Source organism: Triturus cristatus, chromosome 12 (assembly GCF_964204655.1).
Source record: "Triturus cristatus chromosome 12, aTriCri1.1, whole genome shotgun sequence".
In the NCBI taxonomy this organism is placed as follows: domain Eukaryota; kingdom Metazoa; phylum Chordata; class Amphibia; order Caudata; family Salamandridae; genus Triturus; species Triturus cristatus.
The window spans coordinates 471,147,163-471,169,157 of NC_140595.1; the positions used below are offsets into that span (position 1 = coordinate 471,147,163).

At 49.5% G+C, this 21,995-nt stretch overlaps 1 protein-coding gene across 8 annotated transcripts in view; it reads left to right on the forward strand.

The window, feature by feature from the left end:
* TDRD12 (tudor domain containing 12) overlaps positions 1 to 21,995 on the forward strand; it is a 3,486,095-nt gene that overhangs the window by 2,967,033 nt on the left and 497,067 nt on the right. For all 8 annotated transcript variants that reach the window (XM_085639447.1, XM_085639446.1, XM_085639448.1 and 5 more), the window contains 3 exons: positions 7,477 to 7,590; positions 7,690 to 7,843; positions 7,926 to 7,992. In XM_085639447.1, coding sequence (XP_085495573.1) covers positions 7,477 to 7,590; positions 7,690 to 7,843; positions 7,926 to 7,992 — 335 coding nt within the window. The remainder of the gene's footprint in view (positions 1 to 7,476; positions 7,591 to 7,689; positions 7,844 to 7,925; positions 7,993 to 21,995) is intronic.

The following is a 21,995-nucleotide window of genomic DNA, read 5'->3' on the forward strand; positions in this document are numbered from 1 at the left end:
AAAGGTTTGAGAAAATGCATCACAACAGGTGATCGAAACAAGGGTAATTGGTCTAATAGACGTAAAATGGCCAAAAGGACTGACAAATAACCTTTAATAGTGCCCACAGCATGGTGTTTCTGGGCCAAAGATAAAATAAACCAAAAGAAGTCCTACAAATTTGATTGTAAAGGATCAGTCTTACGAGCACCACAGCAGTCCACACATTTTTCCCAGTGTCCTGCAAAAGTGGATGTTGTGGACGGGCTCCCAAACAAACAACAGTTGAAAACAAGAGGGTCCTGAGGAAATTTTAAAGACCACCCGGGATTTATTCCCCAAATACTACTATCCTAACAGTACGAAATCCCTGGGTCTCAACAAAAAATTAATGCAAAAAATGTGTAAAAACTACATAGCAAGTTGGAAAACTAAAGCATCACAGATACCACCAATATAAACTGGGCATTTCCCTTTTTAGGAAGAAATCCCTCACTCACCATCAGGTGACATGCTTCATCATAGGGACTCTCCTCTCAAAGGAAAAACCTAGTTCCTTTGAGGGCTGCAACCCTCTCATAGGGAGAGAGGAGCTCAGGGATGTTTTATATCAAAGGATAATCTAAATCCTCTTATGAAGAGCACTACAGTTGTTATGGAGTGAGGGCGCAGCGCAAAAAATGAAAAAAAGTGCAAGTAAAACTAGCTAGGAGGAGTCAACTACTCAGTTTATTCCAAGACACCAAACTGCCAGGGTTAAAAACAGAGCACCATCGGTGTGAATTTATAACCGCTATGGTGGAACAAAAAAGTGGTCAACATGTTTCAGCCATCATACCCAAACGTGGGTTAGGCTTTCTTCAGGACCTCATATAGGTGCTGCTGCGGAAAGAATAATTAATCGGTGTGACAAAAAAGGATATAAATGTGTTCTTAGATATATGCTCAAACCTCTGTACAGCAGTTACAGCCGGGATGAGTGTACCTACAACAATGAAAATTAAAAATAATCAATGAAAAACAAAATTGAACACATCAGTGCATACTGAGATGCTTTAGAAAATAGACATAATAAATCTTACCCGCAACTGCTGGGTACTCAGACCCACCTTGTAGGAGAGTAGGGTCTGCTTTCTATGTTCAACCCCACTTTTTGCTTTTGCTTTACTGGTTTTCGACTTGGATGTGGCTGTGGGCCTGCTAATCAGACCCACAGCCCTGCTGTTCTCTCTCTAAATTGATACTATGTACTTTAGGTGCATAACCCATTTGGATAGGGTCACCTTATTGGCCCCTGTACAGTGTACCTTAGGTACCCAGGGCATAGGTGTACCCTAGGCCTACCAGGGGCTGCAGCATGTATTATGCCACCCCTGGCCTGGCCTTCCATTATGACACAACTGGCTGATCACTCAGCTGGGGCAAGGTCGTGTAATCACCCCTTGCTTAGGTGTAGTATTCCTATACCTAACTTACATATAGACACATGTGTACCTATCAGCCACTCGTATGGCAGGCCTTAACAATCCTGGAGGCAGAGTGCTTGGTAACATGTGAGATGGTGCTCTAGCATGAGCTGAGCCTGACTGCAGCTTTCGGAACCATGTCCTTATAGCTGTTCTATGATATAGCCTACCATATACTCTTAAAGTGCCTTATAATCTTAAACGGTTATGGTAACTATGGTTTGGCTTTATCAAAACATGTCGTGTAAGGTGTCTAACACTTTGGAATAATACCCCCATCCCATTTCTGGGGATGAGGATATTATCCCTCCCTTCTAGAGGGAGAAGACATGTTGTAACCTACTTACCCGGTTAAAGTTAACCAGAGCCCCAGCATCACAAAATGGATGCTGCTGCCACAGACACGAGTCTGACCTCCTGCTGCTGGGAGTGATCCCGGCAAGGGAGGCTTGGACAATAGGTTTCCTGCCTTGGGAGGTGCGAGCACCACCCCAGACAGGCCTTAGTGTATTGGGGCAGGGAGGGATGAAAAGAATGAGACATGCCTGGGGCACACAAGGTGTCCCGTGCATAGTCCAGTTCAAACCGGTGCTGGGGCACTCCAGCCCCAGTCCTGGCGCGAAACTGGACAAAGGGAAGGGGGTGTAACCACCCCCCTCCCAGGTCCCACCCATAAGGCGTGACCTAGCAGGTAACCCAGCCCCCCAGATTAGTATAAGAGTGGTAGCTGGGCCCCAGGAGATTAGATTATCCTGAACCTGCAACTTGAACGGAAACTCTGGACCTTTGACATTCGACGAAAGAAGAAGACTGAAGAATCTCCCTTGTGGCCAAGGAGTGGCTACCCTGTGCAAACAGGCACCATCAAGAGACTACCCTTTGCTTTGCTGAAGTTCTACGAGGGACCGACTGCAGAGCCCGACCAGAGCCTCGACTTCCAGACTTCTCCGACCCTGATCCACATCCACAGCCGAGCTGAGATCCGTGGAGGCGTCGAGAGACGTGGGACCGGCTACCTGGGAAAAGTGGCTAGTATCGTCCAGCACAGCTTCTGAGGCACCCTCGAAGTTGTGCACCGGGGATTGAGAAGCCCCAACCCCAAGCACCATCTGCACCGAAGATCAGCCCCCCACACTCCACGAGTCCTGCATGGGGCCCTTCTGCATTTTCCTGCTTGCCGCGTCTGTCCGGTTGCTTGCCCGTTGGCTAGTGGCCTCTGTGACGACGCATCCTGAAATCTTCACTGCTGGTTTGGCTCCTCCAGACTGGCTCCCGCTTCCTTGCAAAGGAGAAGCACCCCAGACCTTCCTGGTCTGCACCAGAAGCAAGTCCTCCGTTCTTCGTGGGTTCCGCTTGCCAAGGCTTGGTGAGTCCTAGTTCGACTTCGACGCCGCCGACAGCAAGAGCCTTCGTGGGACAGCTCGCCTCCTGGTCCTGGTCGTCCTCGACGTTTCCTGGTCCCCGTGGCTGCAGCGACAAGCTTCACCTTCACCTGCAATCTTCATGACATCGCCTGGTTCCTTCCTGGTTCCACGTGGTCACTGGCTAGTGACCTTGACTCTGTCCCTTCTGCTTGCAGGTATCCTCTCTTCTTGATCCCAGCCTTGGGATCCACCGGACACTCTTCACTGACTGCCTGTCAGCAACTTTCCTTAAGGCATCCATAGAAGTCTACGACGAAATCCGACGCAAGTTCACACCTATGCACCCGCAGTCCGTGGGCTAGGTAACTTGGGTACTTAGGTGCTCACAAGGGTAGTGACTATCCTAGGGTCTAGTTTCCGAGTCTCGACTCTCTAGCTGCTTCAGAAGTGTCCTTAAACCGTTAATTTCTAACTGCTAGTAATTCTATTGACTTTTACGCATTATGCGTGAGTGTTTCCACTCTGCACCTGAATCCCGTGGGCCTCCCACTTCCTAACTGTTGCTAGTGTAGTGTAGCCCCAGCAATTCCCTAGGCCTAGGCCTATCCAATGTCCGTGACAGTGGTCCTTATATCACTTCTTTAGTATATGGTTTGCGTGGCCCCTAGGGCCTAACTGTATTACTTACCTGTGTGACTTAATGTATGCATAAATAAGACTGTGTTGTACTTGCCTCTAATCTCATAAAGAGTGCTGAGGGTTTAACTAGAATAAATACACTTTATTTTATATATATATCTGTTGTGGTGTCCTTTCATTTGGTATTCAAGGGATTATATATGGTATCACAGCTGGCTTCACATGCCATTCAGAGTTTAGCCTAAGACTACACTTGTCCATGCTACCACTAGGATAGCTGGTCTATAAGGTTGACTTTACAACCAATCACCATAAGGGTTGTTTGGACTGATATAAGGTGTACACTAGAACTAGTGACATCATACATCAGGCCAACTTCTCACACACCTCAGCCTGGCAACCGCTCAGGAAGGGGGCACCGCTCTAAAAAAACTGTATAACAGGCCATTAGCATAAACATGTCCTCCCTAGTCCATGGATAATAGTACTCCTAAAGACTTAACAATGGGGGCACGTATAACAAAGCACAGGTAACAGCACAGGGAGCTACCAGCAAAATGAGTTTCAATACTAGGACCAACGGTCACTGTTTACCTCTAAAACTGGTTTAACCCCTACTCCAAAAGAGATGATATCAATATCTGTAAACCAGTGTCATTGTTCATCACCTCATGAGAGCCTGATCAGTTAAAAGAGGAAATGCATAGGGAACCATTCTCACAGTCAACTTCACATAAAAACTTCTTCAAAATATGCATGGAGGAACAATTGAGGCAAAAAACACCAACAGTGCTCTGTGATTTCGCAAGCACTGTTGTGTCTAGCTACGAAACAAGAAGGGACACAATAAGATGGTATACCTTTAGCAAAAAATCATCTTCTAAATCGTTTCAACGAGAAAGGCTAACAAAAGCTTAAACTTACGCGTACTTCATCAGTCAAATAGGAAAAAATCCATTTGGAAAAGCACTCCTCACCTGTCCGTCGGTACTCCGTGGTGGATTGAGCCGGTAACCGGAGGTAAGTTGATGTACGGCTGAAGCCGTTTAAATAGCGTGCAAATTACGCACGCATTCGTGACAGCTGGGCTCGTGATCATCGGACCTGGCGCTCGTGCGCATGTACGATCATGGCACTATCCAACACGACATGCTCAGTCGGCCAAAAATCTTAAGGGACGTTAAGGACTGAAAAGAGCAATCGCGCGCATTGTGTCACTGCCACTATACCTCAGCGTGGTTACGAGAAAGTTTCAAGAAAGTATATAAACACTTCCCGACCATCTTATTGTCTGACCATCCCCTCCGGATTGTTTAGTTCAGATAAGTTCGCCAATATACAATAATTAGTGGCAGTCTAACCTTCACGTGTTTTGCAAGGTTTCTACCTGACAACCTGTTGTGCGCATGCGTCACGAGAATATAAATACGTTAAAGTGTAAGTGTGGAATGCAAACAATCATGCTCCGAGCTGATCAAAACATCCGTTCTCAAAAGGTAGCAGTACTACATGATTACACGAACACTCAGGAGACAGGAGGAAGAAAAGGGGGAAATTACCGCCTATAGGATTAGTTGGTGGTAAAAAAGGACAAACCGACCACATATAGCCCAACATGTAAGGGGCCAATGGTGTAGAGTCCCAAAGAAGTATAAATAGATAATCCTGCCTACATCTTATAACCCTTTCATAGACTTGAAGGTAGTGACTCAATACCCAAATGTTATGCCTGAAAATTTCTGATGACACAACCAAAAGCAAACAAAAGCAGCTTGATGGCCAAACCACAAAGTAATGTGGAATCTCAATTCTAATGAAACCCACGGAATCTCATCATTGAGACCAAGGCTATCGCTTTTCAGTTTATAGACCCACCATTGTTCACGTTTGAATAAGAAAGACGTCACATCTGTAATGTGGTGTGGAATATAAGGTTTCTCTAACACAGTCCATTTAAGATCAATGGGACTGTGTTGAGCTGACAGAAAATGATTGGTCAGTTTAGAGGAGGTTTTCTTACACCTGATGGTGCTTTTATGCTCAAGAATTCGTACCTTCACCTTCCGAGTGGTCATACCCACATACCGCAGAGAGCTTGGGCAGGTGATCAAGTATAGGAGGTTCTCACTATTGCAATTAGTATGTTGTGTCAATAGCCATGGTTTAGGTGTACCAATGTCTATCTCTGTAGTATGGGAAGTATTTGGACAAGCTGTGCATAAACCACATGGAAAATGTCCTTGTACAGGTGGCAAACCCCACAGAGTGTCTTGTAAATCTGTCTTCTTATTTTGAGGTCATGTATGTATCAGTCGATCCCTAAGACTGTTACTCCGTTTAAATGCAAAAAGAGGCCGAGGTAAAACAACTGCCCCAATATTCAGAATTTTCCAATTAGCCAGAATACATTTCATAATTTTATTGGTGTAACTGCAAAAAGTGTATACACAGGTCAATCTCTCAGATGGCGCTGTCGGTCCCCCACTCTCAAGCAGAGCAACCCGATTATTGTTGGAAGCACGTTTCATGGACCTTTTCACAAGGTCTCTGGGATATTGACGAGCCTGTAATTGACCAGCCAGTTTTTTAGCATGTTCCTGGTACTTATTACTGGTTGAACAGTTTCTCTTGATGTGCAAGAACTGGCCGAATGGCAAATTCTCCCGTAAGGCCTGGGGATGGAAACTATCGAAGGATAGAAGTGAGTTTCTTGCCATTGGTTTTCTATATAGCTCTGTGTGCAAACCTCCATCTTGAGGAGTAATCAGGATGTCCAAAAAAGGTAGTGCGGTTTTGCTGTATTCACACGTGAATTTAAAAAAAAACAGTTTTGTGGACGGGCACCTGGTAGTATGGACATCATTCAGCAATGCAGGCTGCAGATCAAATGCAGTCATTTGCTGCTACTCAGTGTCTCAGATTCAAAATGATATATTACATTTGGATGTGAAAGAAAATTATAGATGACTGGATGGGTAATGATTATTGTGCAAATCATCTTTGCCCTGATTTTGAAAGCACCTCTTATTCTACCACATATTTTGCCTTTTCAAACTGCATTAGGAAGGTCATAACATTCTATGAAAACCAGTTCCCTCATTTCAGAATGGGAAAGATATGTACTGTCAGTGCTTCCATGATTTCAAAACAGGGACATTTTGGTAAAAAATGAAAAATTGTGGAAGCTGTCTCCACATCAAAATTGTTCCACACTTTCATCAAATTCATTTAAAGTGCATATTACAGGATGCATACTTTAACATTCCAGTTACCTGAATACCTTGACAGTTTTTTTGCTTAATTGTGGGAAAGATCATTATAAATACAAAGTCTTACTGTGTAGGCTAAAGTAAGCATTCGAATTTCATGGCTCTGTTGGTGGCAGCCAACCTGAGGCTGAAAATTTTCATCTACTCCCCTCTTGGACGATTGATAAAAGCTTTGTTATTTTAACAACTCTTACTTGCAACAATCTCTCTTCAAAATATTCTAGAACTACATTCAAATCATTCCAAATCGTCATTGACCTCTAAAGCATTTCTGTTGGCTTCTCTGATTGCAGTTGAAGGAAAGGTGCATCTTTCAGCGCAGCAACTATTTTCTATCGAGGAACATATTTGGATTAATAATTTTACCTTACAAGCCATAGTACATCAGAGAAAGACACTCTAATTAACTAATGAAACCTGTTGCATGTTTGAACATGTCCCTCACCTTATTGCTACATTGTTTTACCCATTGGCTAAAGAACTGCAATTTGTGCTAACATTTTTCATGGTGTTCAGTTCACAAATCATGGCAATAGCTAATCCAGAGTTCTGGCTGACACTAGTCCAAAAGAGTTTTCATTACCTAAATACAAAATGAGACAATGGAATCGTGGTGTGTAGGGCACCTTAAACAGAGGGGAAACATACTCCTGCCAAGGGAAAAATTACAACTGAGTGTCTAGTAACATTAGTACTTTTGTTATTGTATGCTGTGAAAGAAATGCATATAATCATTGTAGCTCAATTTCTTTTTTTTAGTTTGCATCCAGAAGTTAAATGGTTCCAGAAGGAAGACACACTAACTTTGGCTATAAAGATTAGAAACCTTGCATACCACAATTGCACATTTTCCTCGAACAGAGTTGTATTTAGGTAAATTCTGATTTATTTTGTATACTTTTTGTTTTTTAAAGTAATTTATTTCGAAACAAAACCATATATTTAACGATTTAACGTGTATTTTATAAATAGTGCTCTTGCAGGGGACAAATATTATTTGGCTGACTTGGAGTTGGACGGCGAAATACTGACTAACACGTCTTTCTGCTTGATAAAGAACGAAGAACCAGTTATTATACTATCCAAAGCAAATATTGGAGCCTGGAATAGTCTATTAAAGCATAAGGTAAAAACTAGGAGTATGAAAATAATATGCTAGTGTTCTCATTTTTGTGTTTACTGAGATGTATTTTTTTTCTATTTAACAGAAACCAAATGTGTCTTTTGATTTTGATCACTGGGAGTATCATGAGGACAGTGACCGGTTTCCAGTTGGTAAGACACAATTATGATTACTTATTCAAATTTTACTAGATTGTTACCAGTAAGAAAATAATGTCTCTTCTGAAGGAGCTTTCTAGGCGCAGATTCCTCACCTTTTGAATATTTCTCTGGCATCGGACTGAATCCTCGCAGCGCACGGACGTCACTGATGGGTGGGAGGGGGTCAGAGGGAGATGGGGGAAGCCTTCCGCGTCTCCCCCAGGAAAATAAAACCAACCACCTCGGGAGGATTAAAGGGGGCCCTCCCTGGTGTCGGCCATTGGACGTACGGCGCACCAGGTAGGTAGTGCTTGTGTCAACCATTGGACAACGCAAGCACCAAAAGGGTTAAGATTGCCCTTGTTGTCTAATTCACCGGTTGTAATGGCATTTTTGAAAGGGCTGCAGCACATGTTCTCTTGTCATGTCCCAATGGGACCATAATCTAGTTCTTACTTTTCTAATGCGCAGTCCATTGGAGCCGCTTCACGTTGTTCTTTATGGCTCCTTACTACCAAGACTGCGTTCCTCATTGCGAACACCGCTGCACAGCTCTTTGTGTCACTCCACCATAATCAATCAATCAATCATGGAATTTGTATAGCGCACTACTCACCCGTAGGGTCGCAAGGCGCTGGGGGGTGGGGGGGGGGGGGCGGAACGTTACTGCTCGAACAGCCAGGTCTTGAGTTGCTTCCTGAAGGCGAGGTGGTCCTGGGTTGTCCGGAGGTGGATGGGGAGGGAGTTCCATGTCTTGGCAGCCAGGTAGGAGAAGGATCTTCCTCCGGCGGTGGTTCTGCGGATGCGTGGAACGGCGGCGAGGGCGAGGCTGGCGGAGCGGAGCTGGCGGGTGGGCGTGTGGAAGGTCAGGCGGGTGTTGATGAGCTTGGGGCCCAGGTCGTGGAGGGCCTTGTGTGCGTGGGTGAGGAGTCTGAACGTGATCCTCTTGCTGACAGGGAGCCAGTGCAGGTCTCTCAGGTGTCCGGAGATGTGGCTGTGCAGGGGGATGTCCAGGACAAGTCGTGCTGAGGCGTTCTGGATTCGTTGGAGTTTCCTCTGGAGTTTGGCGGTGGTGCCGGCGTAGAGGGTGTTTCCGTAGTCCAGCCGGCTGGTGAAGAGTGCCTGGGTGACCGTCTTCCTAGTCTCGGTGGGGATCCACCGGAAGATCTTTCGAAGCATGCGCAGGGTGTTGAAGCATGAAGATGAGATGGAGTTGACTTGCCTGGTCATCGACAGGGAGGAGTCCAGGATGAAGCCTAGGTTGCGTGCGTGGTCCGTTGGTTTGGGGGTGGTGCCCAGGGCAGGGGGCCACCAGGAGTCGTCCCAGGCTGAGGGTGATGATCCCAGGATGAGGACCTCCGTCTTGTCAGAGTTCAGTTTCAGGCGGCTGTTCTTCATCCATTCGGCAACGTCTTTCATCCCTTCGTGTAGGCTGGCTCTGGCGGTGGCCGGGTCGTTGGTGAGGGAGAGGATCAGCTGGGTGTCGTCGGCGTAGGTTATGATCTTGAGGTTGTGTTGGCGAGCGATGGTTGCGAGGGGGCGCATGTAAACGTTGAAGAGGGTGGGGCTGAGCGATGATCCTTGTGGAACGCCGCAGGTGACCTCGGTGGCCGCTGACTGGAACGGGGGGAGGCGGACTCTTTGGGTTCTTCCGGCGAGGAATGAGATGATCCACTTCAGGGCCTTCTCCTGGATTCCAGTGTTGTTCAGGCGTTGCACTAGGGTGCGGTGGCAGACAGTGTTGAATGCTGCGGAGAGGTCCAAGAGGATGAGGGCCGCTGTTTCCCCGTTGTCCAGTAGGGCTCTGATGTCGTCTGTGGCCGCGATGAGGGCGGTCTCCGTGCTGTGGTTGGCTCGGAAGCCGGACTGCGAGTGGTCGAGGGATCCGTTCGTCTCGAGGAAGTCGGCTAGCTGTTTGTTGACGGTCTTTTCGATGACTTTGGCAGGGAACGGGAGGAGCGAGATGGGGCGGAAGTTCTTGAGGTCGGTGGGGTCTGCTGAAGGTTTCTTCAGCAGTGCGCTGATCTCGGCGTGTTTCCAGCACTCCGGGTAGGTGGTGGTGTCGAAGGAGGCGTTGATGATGTCGCGAAGGTGGGGTGCGATGATGCCGTTGGCCTTGTTGAAAATGTGGTGTGGGCAGGGGTCCGTGGGGTATCCGGAGTGGATAGTGTTCATCGTCCGGGTTGTGTCTTCGGTGCTGACCGGGGTCCAGGTGCGGAGGGTGGAGGTGGGGGGTGTTGGTTCGGTGGTGGGGTTCGTGGTTGGAGGGCCGAAGCTGCTGTGTATGTCGGTGATCTTGTCGTGGAAGAAGGCGGCAAGTGAGTTGCAGAGGTCTTGCGAGGGAGTGATGTCGTTGTTTCCGGCGTCGGGGTTGGAGAGCTCTTTGACGATGTTGAGGAGTTCCTTGCTGTTGTGGGTGTTGTTGTCCAGACGTTCCTTGAAGGCTGTCTTCTTCGTGGCGCGGATCAGTTGGTGGTGTTTGCGGGTGGCGTGCTTGAGGGCAATCATGTTGTCTGTGGTCTGGTTGGTGCGCCAGGTAGCCTCCAGGGAGCGGCAGTTCTTCTTGGAGGTGATGAGTTCGTCGGTGAACCAAGATGCTTTCTTGCTGCCGTGTCTGCTGGGCGGGTTCTTCAGTGGTGCGAGGACGTCAGCGCAGTTGGTGATCCACTGTGTGAGGTAGTTGGCGGCTTTGTTGAGGTCCGTTGAGCTGGCGGGGGGGTTCCGGCTGAGGGAGGCGGTGAGCTGCTCGTCGGTGATCTTGTTCCAGCTCCTGCGAGGGGCCTGTTGTGTGCGGTGGTGGGTCGTAGTCCTTCTGAAGCTGAAGAGGACGCAGCTGTGGTCGGTCCACTGGAGTTTGGTGGAGTGGCTGAAGGCGACGTACTTGCTGGATGAGAAGATTGGGTCGAGCGTGTGGCCGGCATAGTGGGTGGGGGTGGTAACCAGTTGCTTGAGTCCGAGGTTGGCAAGGTTTTCCATCAGGGTGGCGGTGTTGTGGTCCTTGCTGTTCTCCACCATACACTTCCTTCTACCCAGACAAACTGTTCCTGCTACCACTTTGCATTATTCCTGGCAAAAGTTGTGGCACCCATTCCACATCGGTCAAACTATCACACTACCAGATCCCATACTCCCACTTGTCCGTCTAAGGAGAGGTCATCTTTTGGACCCTGCTGAGTTTCTACATAGATGGCACTAAAGACCACTGGGTGGATGATCAGCTAAATTTCGTGTTTTATGGACTGAAAAAAGGCAAGGCAGTGCAGAACCATCACCTGCTGGATTGCGCTCTGCATTAAGTTCTGCCATGTACTGGTCAAAAAGCCTTTGGAAGGGCTGCATGCTCATTCTACGAGGGCCAAAGCTGCTATCACGGCATTGGCATAAGGAGTCCCTGTCATAGACATTTGCCAAGCGGGTATGTGGGCATCCTTCCATATGTTCACAGTTTTTGGGGGTTTTTCCTGGACAGTCAGGTTTGCCAGGATGGGCACTTTGCCAGCTCAGTCCTGCAGAAATTTCTGGTTTAAGTCCATTCACAGACCAACCGCCGAATAGGTATTGCATTAGTATCTATTCAGAAGGTGAGGAATCTGCAGCTAGAAGTCTCTAGCAGAAGAATATTTTACTTACCTTTCATAATGCTCTTTCTGGTAGTGACTTTAGCTACAGATTTCTCTCCAAACCTTGTATCCTCCTCGTTCTGTGATTGGACTCGATCACATGTCCTGTGGGTTTAAAAGACAAAATCCCACCCACACTGAGTTTTGCCTGTGAAGTGATGAACGCGCAGCATTGGTATTTGTTTTTTAGAAGGTAGAGGAGCACAATGGCACCAGATTTGTAATTCAAGTTGTTTGACTTCTCCACCTGCTCTTCAGCTTAAATGTGGGATACCCTATACAGTTAAACTCGCTATGGGAGCTGTCCTGAGGTGGGAAAACAGTTTACTTGGTAGCAAAATTGGTTCTATTTGAGCTTCACTAAAGTTGAAATTTTCCATAGTATGAAGGAAAGAAGTGCATTTTATTCTGCTTATACAAAAGTATTGGAAATGTTTGAGATTGTCCAGTGGGGATTTACTGTATCCAAAACCCTTTTTAAAAAACGTGATAGTTTTTTATTGTACATAGTGAGAAGGAAAAGGGATATTTTGCTTTGCCTACAGTATGCAAGGCATGAGACTATATTAGAAAGTCACAAGTGTGTAAAATAAAAATAAAACAATCCTAACTCCACTGGAATCTCCCACATGGTGTACTGAGATTTATCCTGTTACTAAGGTTAAACTTATTACCTCTACGAGCTGTCACAGGAATATGGGAAAGTATTTAGAAGGATAAGAGATTGTGATATTTGCCTTAACCATGTTCAAGACTTGAATCGTGTGATTTTTGTATGCCTATATCTTCATTCTGCATGTCACCACTCTTTGAGACCTATCTTTTAGAAGCATAATATAACTTTGGTAGTCGAGGCTCAACTCCCTTCCCCCCCCCCCCCTCCCCTCCCTCCCAACTAAAATGGCTTGCGCTGTATTTTGAATGTGTTTCAAATTTCAAATGTTTATGTGCAATAGCTCTGTGTACATTATCTGATGTATAAAGGATCGCAAACGTTACTATGCAAACATATGTTCTATCTGAAAGAAACACGTTAGTTAGATTCCTCACCTTAGAATATCCCCAGGCGTCAGGCTGGATCTGGAAAGATTTTTTGTCAGCAATACCCTTGCACGTCGCTAGGCGGCGTCTGCGGCTCCGCATCCGTCGTCGTGATCGCCGGGATGACGTTGTTTGAGTACTTAGACGCCGCCCTCGCGGGCTGTCGTCAGTTCTTCTTTTTTCCACGCCAGTAAGCGCCGATCCAGGAAGAGCATACCCTTTTAGTCACTTTTTGACTAAACTTTTTTGAACTCTTTTGGTTCTATTCTTGTCGACATTGACTCTGGTGCCGGTCGGGATGCCTGGGTTTAAGGCCTGTGACTCCTGTCACCGACTGATGTCGGTCACGGACCACCACCGCCGGTGCCTCTATTGCCTTGGAACCGACCACGACGCCGAGTCGTGCCTCGACTGCCGGGCCTTGACTTCGAAAGCTAGGCGGGAGCGGTCCCGCAAACTTCTCGAGTACCGGCAGTCGGCTCCGCGCCGCTCGAGGTCCCAGTCGAGGAGGAGGTCGAGGGACCGGTCGCGGAGCCGCAGCCACCACCGCTCGTCGGGGTCCAAGTCTTCGAAATCCGGTAAGTCGAAGAAGCAACATCGCTCTTCTGACTCCTGTAGGAGAGTAGGGTCTGCTTTCTATGTTCACCCCCACTTTTTGCTTTTGCTTCACTGGTTTTCGACTTAGATGTGGCTGTGGGCCTGCCAATCAGACCCACAGCCCTGCTGTTCTCTCTCTAAATTTATGCTATGTACTTTAGGTGCATAACCCCATTGGTTAGGATCACCTTATTGGCCCCTGTACAGTGTACCTTAGGTACCCAGGGCATAGGTGTACCCTAGGCCTACCAGGGGCTGCAGCATGTATTGTGCCACCCCTATACCTACCTTTTATATAAACACATGTGTACCTATCAGCCACTCCTATGGCAGGCCTTTAACAATCCTGGAGGCAGAGTGCTTGGTAACATGTGAGATGGTGCTCTAGCATGAGCTGAGCCTGTCTGCAGCTTTCGGAACCATGTCCTTATAGCTGTTCTATGATATAGCCTACCATATACTCTTAAAGTGCCTTATAATCTTAAACGGTTATGGTAACTATGGTTTGGCTTTATCGAAACATGTCGTGTAAGGTGTCTAACACTTTGGAATAATACCCCCATACCATTTCTGGCAATGAGGATATTATTCCTCCCTTCTAGAGGGAGAAGACATGTTGAAACCTACTTACCCGGTAAAAGTTAACCAGAGCCCCAGCATCACAAAATGGATGCTGCTGCCACAGACACAAGTCTGACCTCCTGCTGCTGGGAGTCCTTCCAGCAAGGGAGGCTTGGACAATATGCTTCCTGCCTTGGGAGGTGCGAGCACCACCCTAGACAGGATTTAGTGTATTGGGGCAGGGAGGGTTGAATGAAACTAGACACTGCCTGGGGCACACAAGGTGTCCCATGCATAGTCCAGTTCAAACCGGCGCTGGGGCACTCCAGCCCCAGCTCTGGCGCGAAACTGGACAAAGGAAAGGGGGTGTACCCACTCCCCTTCCTGGTCCCACCCAAAGGAGGGACCTTGCAGGTAGCCCAGCCCACTAGCCCAGTATATCAGTAGGTAGCTGAGCCCTTCTAGATTAGATTAACCTGAATCTGCAATTTGTACAGAAACTCTGGACCTTCGACATTCGACCTCAAGAAGAAGACTGAAGAAATCTCCCTTGTGGCCAAGGAGTGACCACCCTGGGCAACCAGGCACCATCCAGCGACCGCTGCTTTGCTCTGCTACTGATCCTACGAGGGACGACTGCAGAGACTGACCAGCGCCGAGACTTCCAGATACCTCTGACCCAGATCCACATTTCCAGCAAAGCTGAGACCCGTGGAGGCGACGAGGGACGTGGGACCGGCGACTTGGGAAAAGTGGCTAGTACCTGACTAGCGCGACTTCTGATGCTCCCTCGAGGCTGTGCTTGGGGAATTGAGAAGCCCCCATCCCGAGCACCATCTGCAAAGAAGATCAGCTCCCCACACTTCACGTGTTCTGCGTGGGGCCTTCTGCACCTGAGTTGCTCGACGTGTTATCCGGTTGCTGGCCCGTTGGCTAGTGACTTCTGCGACGACGAACCTTTGTTTTTAACTTGCTGGTCCGGCTCCTCCAGACTTGCACCCGCTCCTCTGTAAAAGAGAAGCACCCCAGACCTTCCTGGTCTGCACCAGAGGCAAGTCCTCCATCCTGCGTGGGTTCCGCTTGCCTAGGCTTGTTGGGTCCTGACTCGACTTCGACGCCGCCGACAGCAAGAGCCTTTGTGGGACAGCTCATCTCCTGGTCCTGGTCGTCCTCGACGTCTCCTGGTACCCGTGGCTGCTGCGACAAGCTTCACCTCTTAACCTGCAATCTCCCGACATCGCCTGGTTCCTTCCTGGTTCCACGTGGTCACTGGCTAGTGACCCAGACTCTGTCCCTTCTGCTTGCAGGTATCCTTCCTGCTTGATCCCGGCCTTGGGATCCACCGGACACTCTTCACTGACTGCCTGTCAGCATCTTTCCTTCAGGCATCCATAGGATTCGACGACGAAACCCGACGCAAGTTCACACCTATGCACCCGCAGCCCGTGGGCTAGGTAACTTGGGTACTCCGGTGCTCATCAGGGTATTGACTATCCTAGTGTCTAGTTCTCAAGTCTCGACTTCCTAGCTACTCCAGAAGTGTCCTAAATCTTATTAATTCTGAACTGTACTATTTCTATCGATTATACGCATTACGCGTGAGTGTTTCCACTCTGCACCTGAATCCCGTGGGCCTCCCACTTCCTAACCTTTGGTAGTATAGTGTAGCCCCAGCGATTCCCTAGGCCTAGGCCTATCCTGTGTTCGTGACAGTGGTCCTTATACCACTTACTTAGTATATGGTTTGCGTGGCCCCTAGGGCCTAACTGTATTACTTACCTGTGTGACTTAATGTATGCTTAAATAAGACTGTGTTGTACTTACCTCGAATCTCATAAAGAGTGCTGAGGGTTTGACTAGAATAAATACATTCTATTTTTATATATATATCTGTTGTGGTGTCCTTTCATTTAGTATTCAAGGGATTACATATGGTATCACAGCTGGCTTCACATGCCATTCAGAGTTTAGCCTAAGACTGCTCTTGTTCATGCTACCACTAGGATAGCTGGTCTATAAGGTTGACGTTACAACCAATCACCATAAGGGTTGTTTGGACTGATACAGGGTGTACACTAGAATTAGTGACATCATATATCAGGCCAACTTCTCACAACTCCCCTCGCCGGTCGCGCTACTCGGCTGAGGGTTCGGGTGGCACCACCCACGCGGCTCCGACGGAGCCGCAGGAGTCCCGTCCGTCCCTGGAACTGACGTGACTCTGGCGGAGGTCAGTGCCTTCCTCATGGCCATGAGGAACCTGGCTCCGCCGTCAACGCCTGTCGGCGCGCCTTCGGGCCCCGCGGGCTCGACTGGGAGGCCTAGCAAGCCGGCGGCCCCGGCGCCGTCGTCGACTCCGGTCCTGACGCCGCAGGTCCCCGGGGGTTCCAGGCCTGGACCCCAGTCGGCGCCGGTCGACCTCACGACTCCTCCGCCGGTGCCACCCCCGGCGCTTTCCCCGGACGACGCCGTTCCCCAGTTTAGTCCGGGTCCGGCATCGGAGCGGCGCCATCCGGCACCAAACCCGACGCCGATGGGTGGCAATTTCATCTTCCGCCCGGCTCCGATCATTCCACCTGTATACCAGGAATTGAATGACGGTGACGACTGGGAGGGGTCTGAGGACCCTCTGGCCCGGCAGGGCCAGTTATCTCAGGACTGGGCAGACGAGCTGGGGGATGCCAGTGGTCCTGACACCTCCCCCGACACTGGCTTCATCTCTCCTCCGACCGTGGCTTCGGAGGAAGGTGCTCCATTTTCTGTGGTGCTGCGCAAGGCGGCTGAAGCCCTTGGGCTTGAACTGCCTGCTGTGGCCGTGAGGACGAACCTCCTCACAGAAGTGCTTCAACCGTCAGCAAGCTCCTTGGAGCCTCTGCTGCAGTTCAATGAAGCGCTCATTGACGTTCTGAAGGGCACCTGGTCCAAGCCCTCCACAGTTCCTCCTGTGGACCGGAACGTGGCACGGCGCCACCGCCCTGCACCGGGCGACCCCAGTTTTCTGTCCCAACACCCCACGCCCGAGAACCTGGTTATCCAGTCCTCTATCTCCCAGACCTCCTTCCCGTCCGCTCCCCCGGATCGGGAATCCAAAAGGCTAGAACAGTTTGGGAAGAAGCTGTTCTCCTCTCTTAGTTTGGGGTTGCTGTCTATCAACACCGCGTGTCTTTTGGACCGTTACTCCCACTCCCTGTGGAATACGGTGGACGACGTGCTCCCCAGTGTCCGGAGGAGGCCAAGACACAGCTTTTTGGCGACAAGGCGGATAGTGCGCTGGAGTGCTTTAAGCACTCCAGGGCTACGGCCAAAGCCTTGGGCCTTTCGGCCCCGCGCCTGCAAACTTCCGCTTTTCGTCCCTTTCGTGGCCAAGGAAGTGGCGCCCCCTCACGTCCGACTAGCCACAGGCCGCAGACACAACCTCCGCGCGGTCGCGGACGTGGATTCTGCCGATGCGGTACAGGGGGACAACATGCATGTCTGTCCACATCTACCCCCTGCATCATCCGCCTCAAAGCCCTCCTAGTCCGAGCTTTCAGGCCCATTCCACGCCAGTGGGAGGCAGATTTCGCCATCACCTGCTCCACTGGCGCACCATCAGATCGGACAGGTGGGGGCTGCAAATCGTCCGAAGGGGCTACTCCCTCCCCTTCGAGGCGACCCCCTCGAGCCATGCCACCGCAGTGCCACCGAATTTCGGGGGATCACTTGCAACTTCTGCAGGAGGAAGTTACGGCCCTCCTGGCCAAGGGGGCCATCGAGCGCGTTCCTGGTCCAGAAGTTGGTCGGGGTTGTTATTCCCACTACTTGCTGGTTCCCAAGAAGGGCAAAGGGGGCCTCCGCCCTATCTTGGACCTCAGGAGCGTCAACACCTTCCTCCGGAAGGAGAAGTTCAAGATGCTCACTGTAGCTCAGGTTCTGGCTGCCCTAGACCCTGCAGACTGGATGGTAGTGTTGGACTTGCAGGACGCTTATTTCCACATCCCCGTCCTGCCGGCCCACCGGCGTTACCTGCGATTCACGGTGGGCCAGCAGCATTTTCAGTTTACCGTGCTCCCCTTCGGCCTTACCAGTGCCCCTCGGGTGTTCACGAAAGTGATGGCGGTGGTCGCAGCTCATCCGCACAGATAGTGGGTTCCAGTCTTCCCCTATCTCGACGACTGGTTGTTGAAGGCGGTCTTGCCCCAGGCAGTCGTCTCCCACCTCCAGACTACGGCCGACCTCCTGCATTTGCTGGGTATCTCCATCAAAATGCCGAGTCCCTTCCAGCAGCTCCTCTTCGTCGGATCGGTTCTGGACTCGGCGCAGTTCCGGGCCTGTCCTCAGGAACAGCGGGCCTGGGATATTCAGGCTCCGATTCCCATCTTTCGGCCTCTATCCCGGATTTCGGTCAGGTTGGTGCTGCGGCTTCTGGGTCTGATGGCCTCCTGCATCCTGTTGGTGCATCACACCAGATGGCGAATGCGGGTTCTGCAGTGGGACCTGAAGTTTCAGTGGGCCCAGCATCGGGGCAACCTGTCCGACCACGTCCTGATCTCGGAGGGCACTGCGAGACAGTTGCAGTGGAAAGCTCACAGATCGCCATTGTGTCATTAGCAGATCCCTCTCCCTACCCCGCCCTTAGCACGTAGTGGTGACGGATGCGTCCCTCCTGGGATGGGGGCCACATGGGGGAGGCAGAGATCAGAGGATTCTCGGCTCCATATGAACCTTTTGGAGCTGAGAGCGATCCGACTTGCACTGAAGGCATTCCTTCTCGTTGTCCGGGGAAGTGTGGTGCAGGTGTTCACGGACAACACCACCGCCATGTGGTATTGCAACAAACAGGGAGGGGTGGGGTCGTGGACCCTTTGTCAGGAGTCTCTGCGCCTCTGGACATGGCTGGAACATCAGGGCATCACCCTGGTGGTTCAACATCTGGCGGGCTCTCTGAACGCCAGAGCAGACGAACTCAGCCGCCGGTGCATGATGGATCACGAATGGCGTCTCAACTCGGACGTGGCGCAAGGCCTCTTTCGGCAGTGGGGAGAGGCTTGGATAGATCTATTCACCACCGAAGAGAACGCGCAATGTCAGCAGTTCTGCGCGTTGGAGTTTCCAAGGCGGCACTTGCTCGGGGACGCTTTTCGTCACGGGTGGAGTTGCGGTCTGTTGTATTCCTTTCCGCCTATACCACTTCTTCCCAGAGTGCTGAAGAAGATCAGGCGCGACCGGGCCCAAGTCATCTTGGTGGCTCCAGATTGGGCACGAAGGTACTGGTATCCCGAGCTACTCAGACTGTCAATCGATCCCCCGATATGACTGCCTCTTTAGGAGGACCTTCTGTCACAGCAGCAGGGGACGGTCCTCCACCCGAACCTGTCCAGTCTCCACCTTCATGCGTGGACATTGAGCGGCGACAATTGATGCCGTTTGACTTGCCTCCTGAAGTCTGCGATGTGATTCTGGCAGCCAGGCGTCCCTCCACTAAAACGGTATACGCCTGTAGGTGGAACAAATTTGTGGCATGGTGCACAGCAAAGGTTGTGGATCCCCTTTCCGCCCCTCTTTCTGAGGTTCCCCTCTTCCTTCTTTCTTTGGCCCAGCAGGGCTCTGCTCTGGGCACTCTTATGTTTCTGCTATCTCTGCCTTCCTTCGGCTTCCTGATCAGCCTTCTCTCTTCAAATCCCCTGTTGTTTCTCTGTTCCTTAAGGGCATTACTCACATGTTTCCTCCTGTCTCTTTCGTAATGCCTCAGTGGGATTTGAATCTTGTTTTGACTTATCTGATGTGCGCTCCCTTTGAGCCACTTCATAATTGTCCTCTTCGTCTCTTGACGCTTAAGACTACTTTCCTGGTAGCCATCAACTCTGCTAGAAGGGTGAGTGACCTCCAGGCTCTCTCTTCTAAACCTCCTTTCCTTTCTATTCATCCGGACAAGGTTGTGCTCCGCACTCGCCCTTCCTTCCTTCCTAAGGTTGTGACTGCCTTTCACATCGGGCAGTCTGTTACGCTGCCCACCTTCTTTCCGCGTCCGCATCCCTCGAAAGAGGAAGAGCGGCTCCACCGTCTGGACCCAAAACCTGCGCTCTCCTTCTATCTGGACCGCACAAAACAGTTCCGGGGGCGACCAACTCTTCGTTGGCTACGTGGGCGCTAAGAAGGGGCGGGCGGTGCACAAGCAGACCATCTCTCGGTGGGTCGTTTTGTGCATCAAAGCTTGTTACTCCTTAGCTAAAAAGGAACCTCCTGTTGGGTTGAGGGCCCATTCCCCTCGGGCCACGGCGGCGACGACGGCCTTGGGTCGGGGAGTCCCCTTGCAGGACATCTGTCAGGCAGCAACGTGGGCCTCGCTGCACACGTTTGCCAAACATTATTGCCTGGACAGCCAAGTCCGGAGAGACGGCTTCTTTGGCCGTTCTGTTCTCCAGGACTTTCTGGTGTGATCTTGGTACGCAGACCCACCTCCGGGGTTGGTATTGCTGGGGTATCTATTCTAAGGTGAGGAATCTAACTAACATGTTTCTTTCAGATGAAGAAGTTACTTACCTTCGGTAACGATCTATCTGTAAGAAACATTAGTTAGTTAGATTCCTCACCGACCCACCCATCTTCCCCGTTCTGCGAACCGACATCTAGGGTTAAGGTTATCCTTGTCAGGCCCCTAGACTTTTTTGGCACCAGTGTCGGTCTCTTGCATGGCTCTGCGTTCCTGGCGCGGAAAGCTATGTACAAGAACTGACGTCAGCGCGCGAGGGCGGCGTCTAAGTACTCCGTCATTCCGGCGCACGGCGCTGACGACGGACGCGGAGCCGCAGACGACGCCTAGCGACGCGCAAGGGGTATTGCTGACGAAAAATCTTTCCGGATCCAGCCTGACGCCTGGGGATATTCTGATGTGAGGAATCTAACTAACTAATGTTTCTTACAGATACATCGTTACCGAAGGTAAGTAACTTGTTCATTAGTACTTTATATCCTATTATGTAAGTTGGATGTTTGATACATGTATTGGTATTTTTGCATTTCACTATTCGGGTAGACAAAACTGTAGACTTCCCTTGCAGTCACTTGTCTCTATCACTTCACCTGTGTATTTTCACTTATTAGGCATTTTGCTCTTTAATATACAGTGTACTGTATTTTGTATTGTTCTTGCACATCTGAACATTATGTGTCTTAAGACTGTTTTGAGCATTTGCACTAGTTAGGTTTTTGCGCTTTATAATCGATTACTGCATCTTGTATCGATATTGCGAACTTGCAAATTGTAGGGTTTAGCATTTTTATGATGGAGTATCACACTATACTTGTTATTCATCAAGATTTAGCCACTTCTTTGGATATCTCTATGGATTTGTGTAACCTAATATTGAATAAATGAAACAATATATCTCACTATTGTAGATATGTTTATTTTTTATAAATGTGTTCTCCTAGGAACGCTTTTACAACGTTGTATTGGTAATGCTTTAAGGGTGTATTGTTGTATTTTTTATGTGTATCTCTGTTGAGTTCCAAAACATAAATAATAAATGAAATTAAATTCAAAATTGAATTAACTTGATGCATTAATAGAATCCCAAGTTCTGGAATCCTTACACTCTCAACTAATTTTCCTGTGGGACTCTGGGGGCACAGACAGTCTCGAAAGCAACTGACGTAAGTGTGTGGGAGTGGTGCCTATATATCCCCTGCTCTTCATTTCTGGAGCAAAACGGCGTCAGTGTGGCGGGGCAAGAAAACACCTTTCATCACACAGAGGTAGTGTTGAAAAGTTTCCAGACCCAATCTGATGCCTGGGGAATATTCAGAAGGTGAGTAATCTCTAGCTAGATAGTCTCTACTAGAAAGAGCATTATTGAAGGACAGTAATTTGTTCATCTGTACCTATTTACCTGGAGTACCCAGTGCCAGAAGAAAATCATTTTAATGTAATGCAAGCCATGATTAATCTCTGTAAGAGCAAAACCAAAGGAAATGATGGACGGAGTGTTGAACATTGCAAGCACTCACCCCCAGTCAACTGATCTGGGTTTAATCCACCACCGTTCTTTAGCCCATTCTACCACCCCAGTTCAGACATGGCCATATGCAAATCAGTCTGACCCTGTGCCTCATGGGAACAGTCCAGCCCGAACTGCCAAGCCATGTCTTCCCTGGACCGGAAACAAGCTTCCTAGGACCGGTTTCTGGCATTTCAGCCGTCTTCAGCCAGGCTTG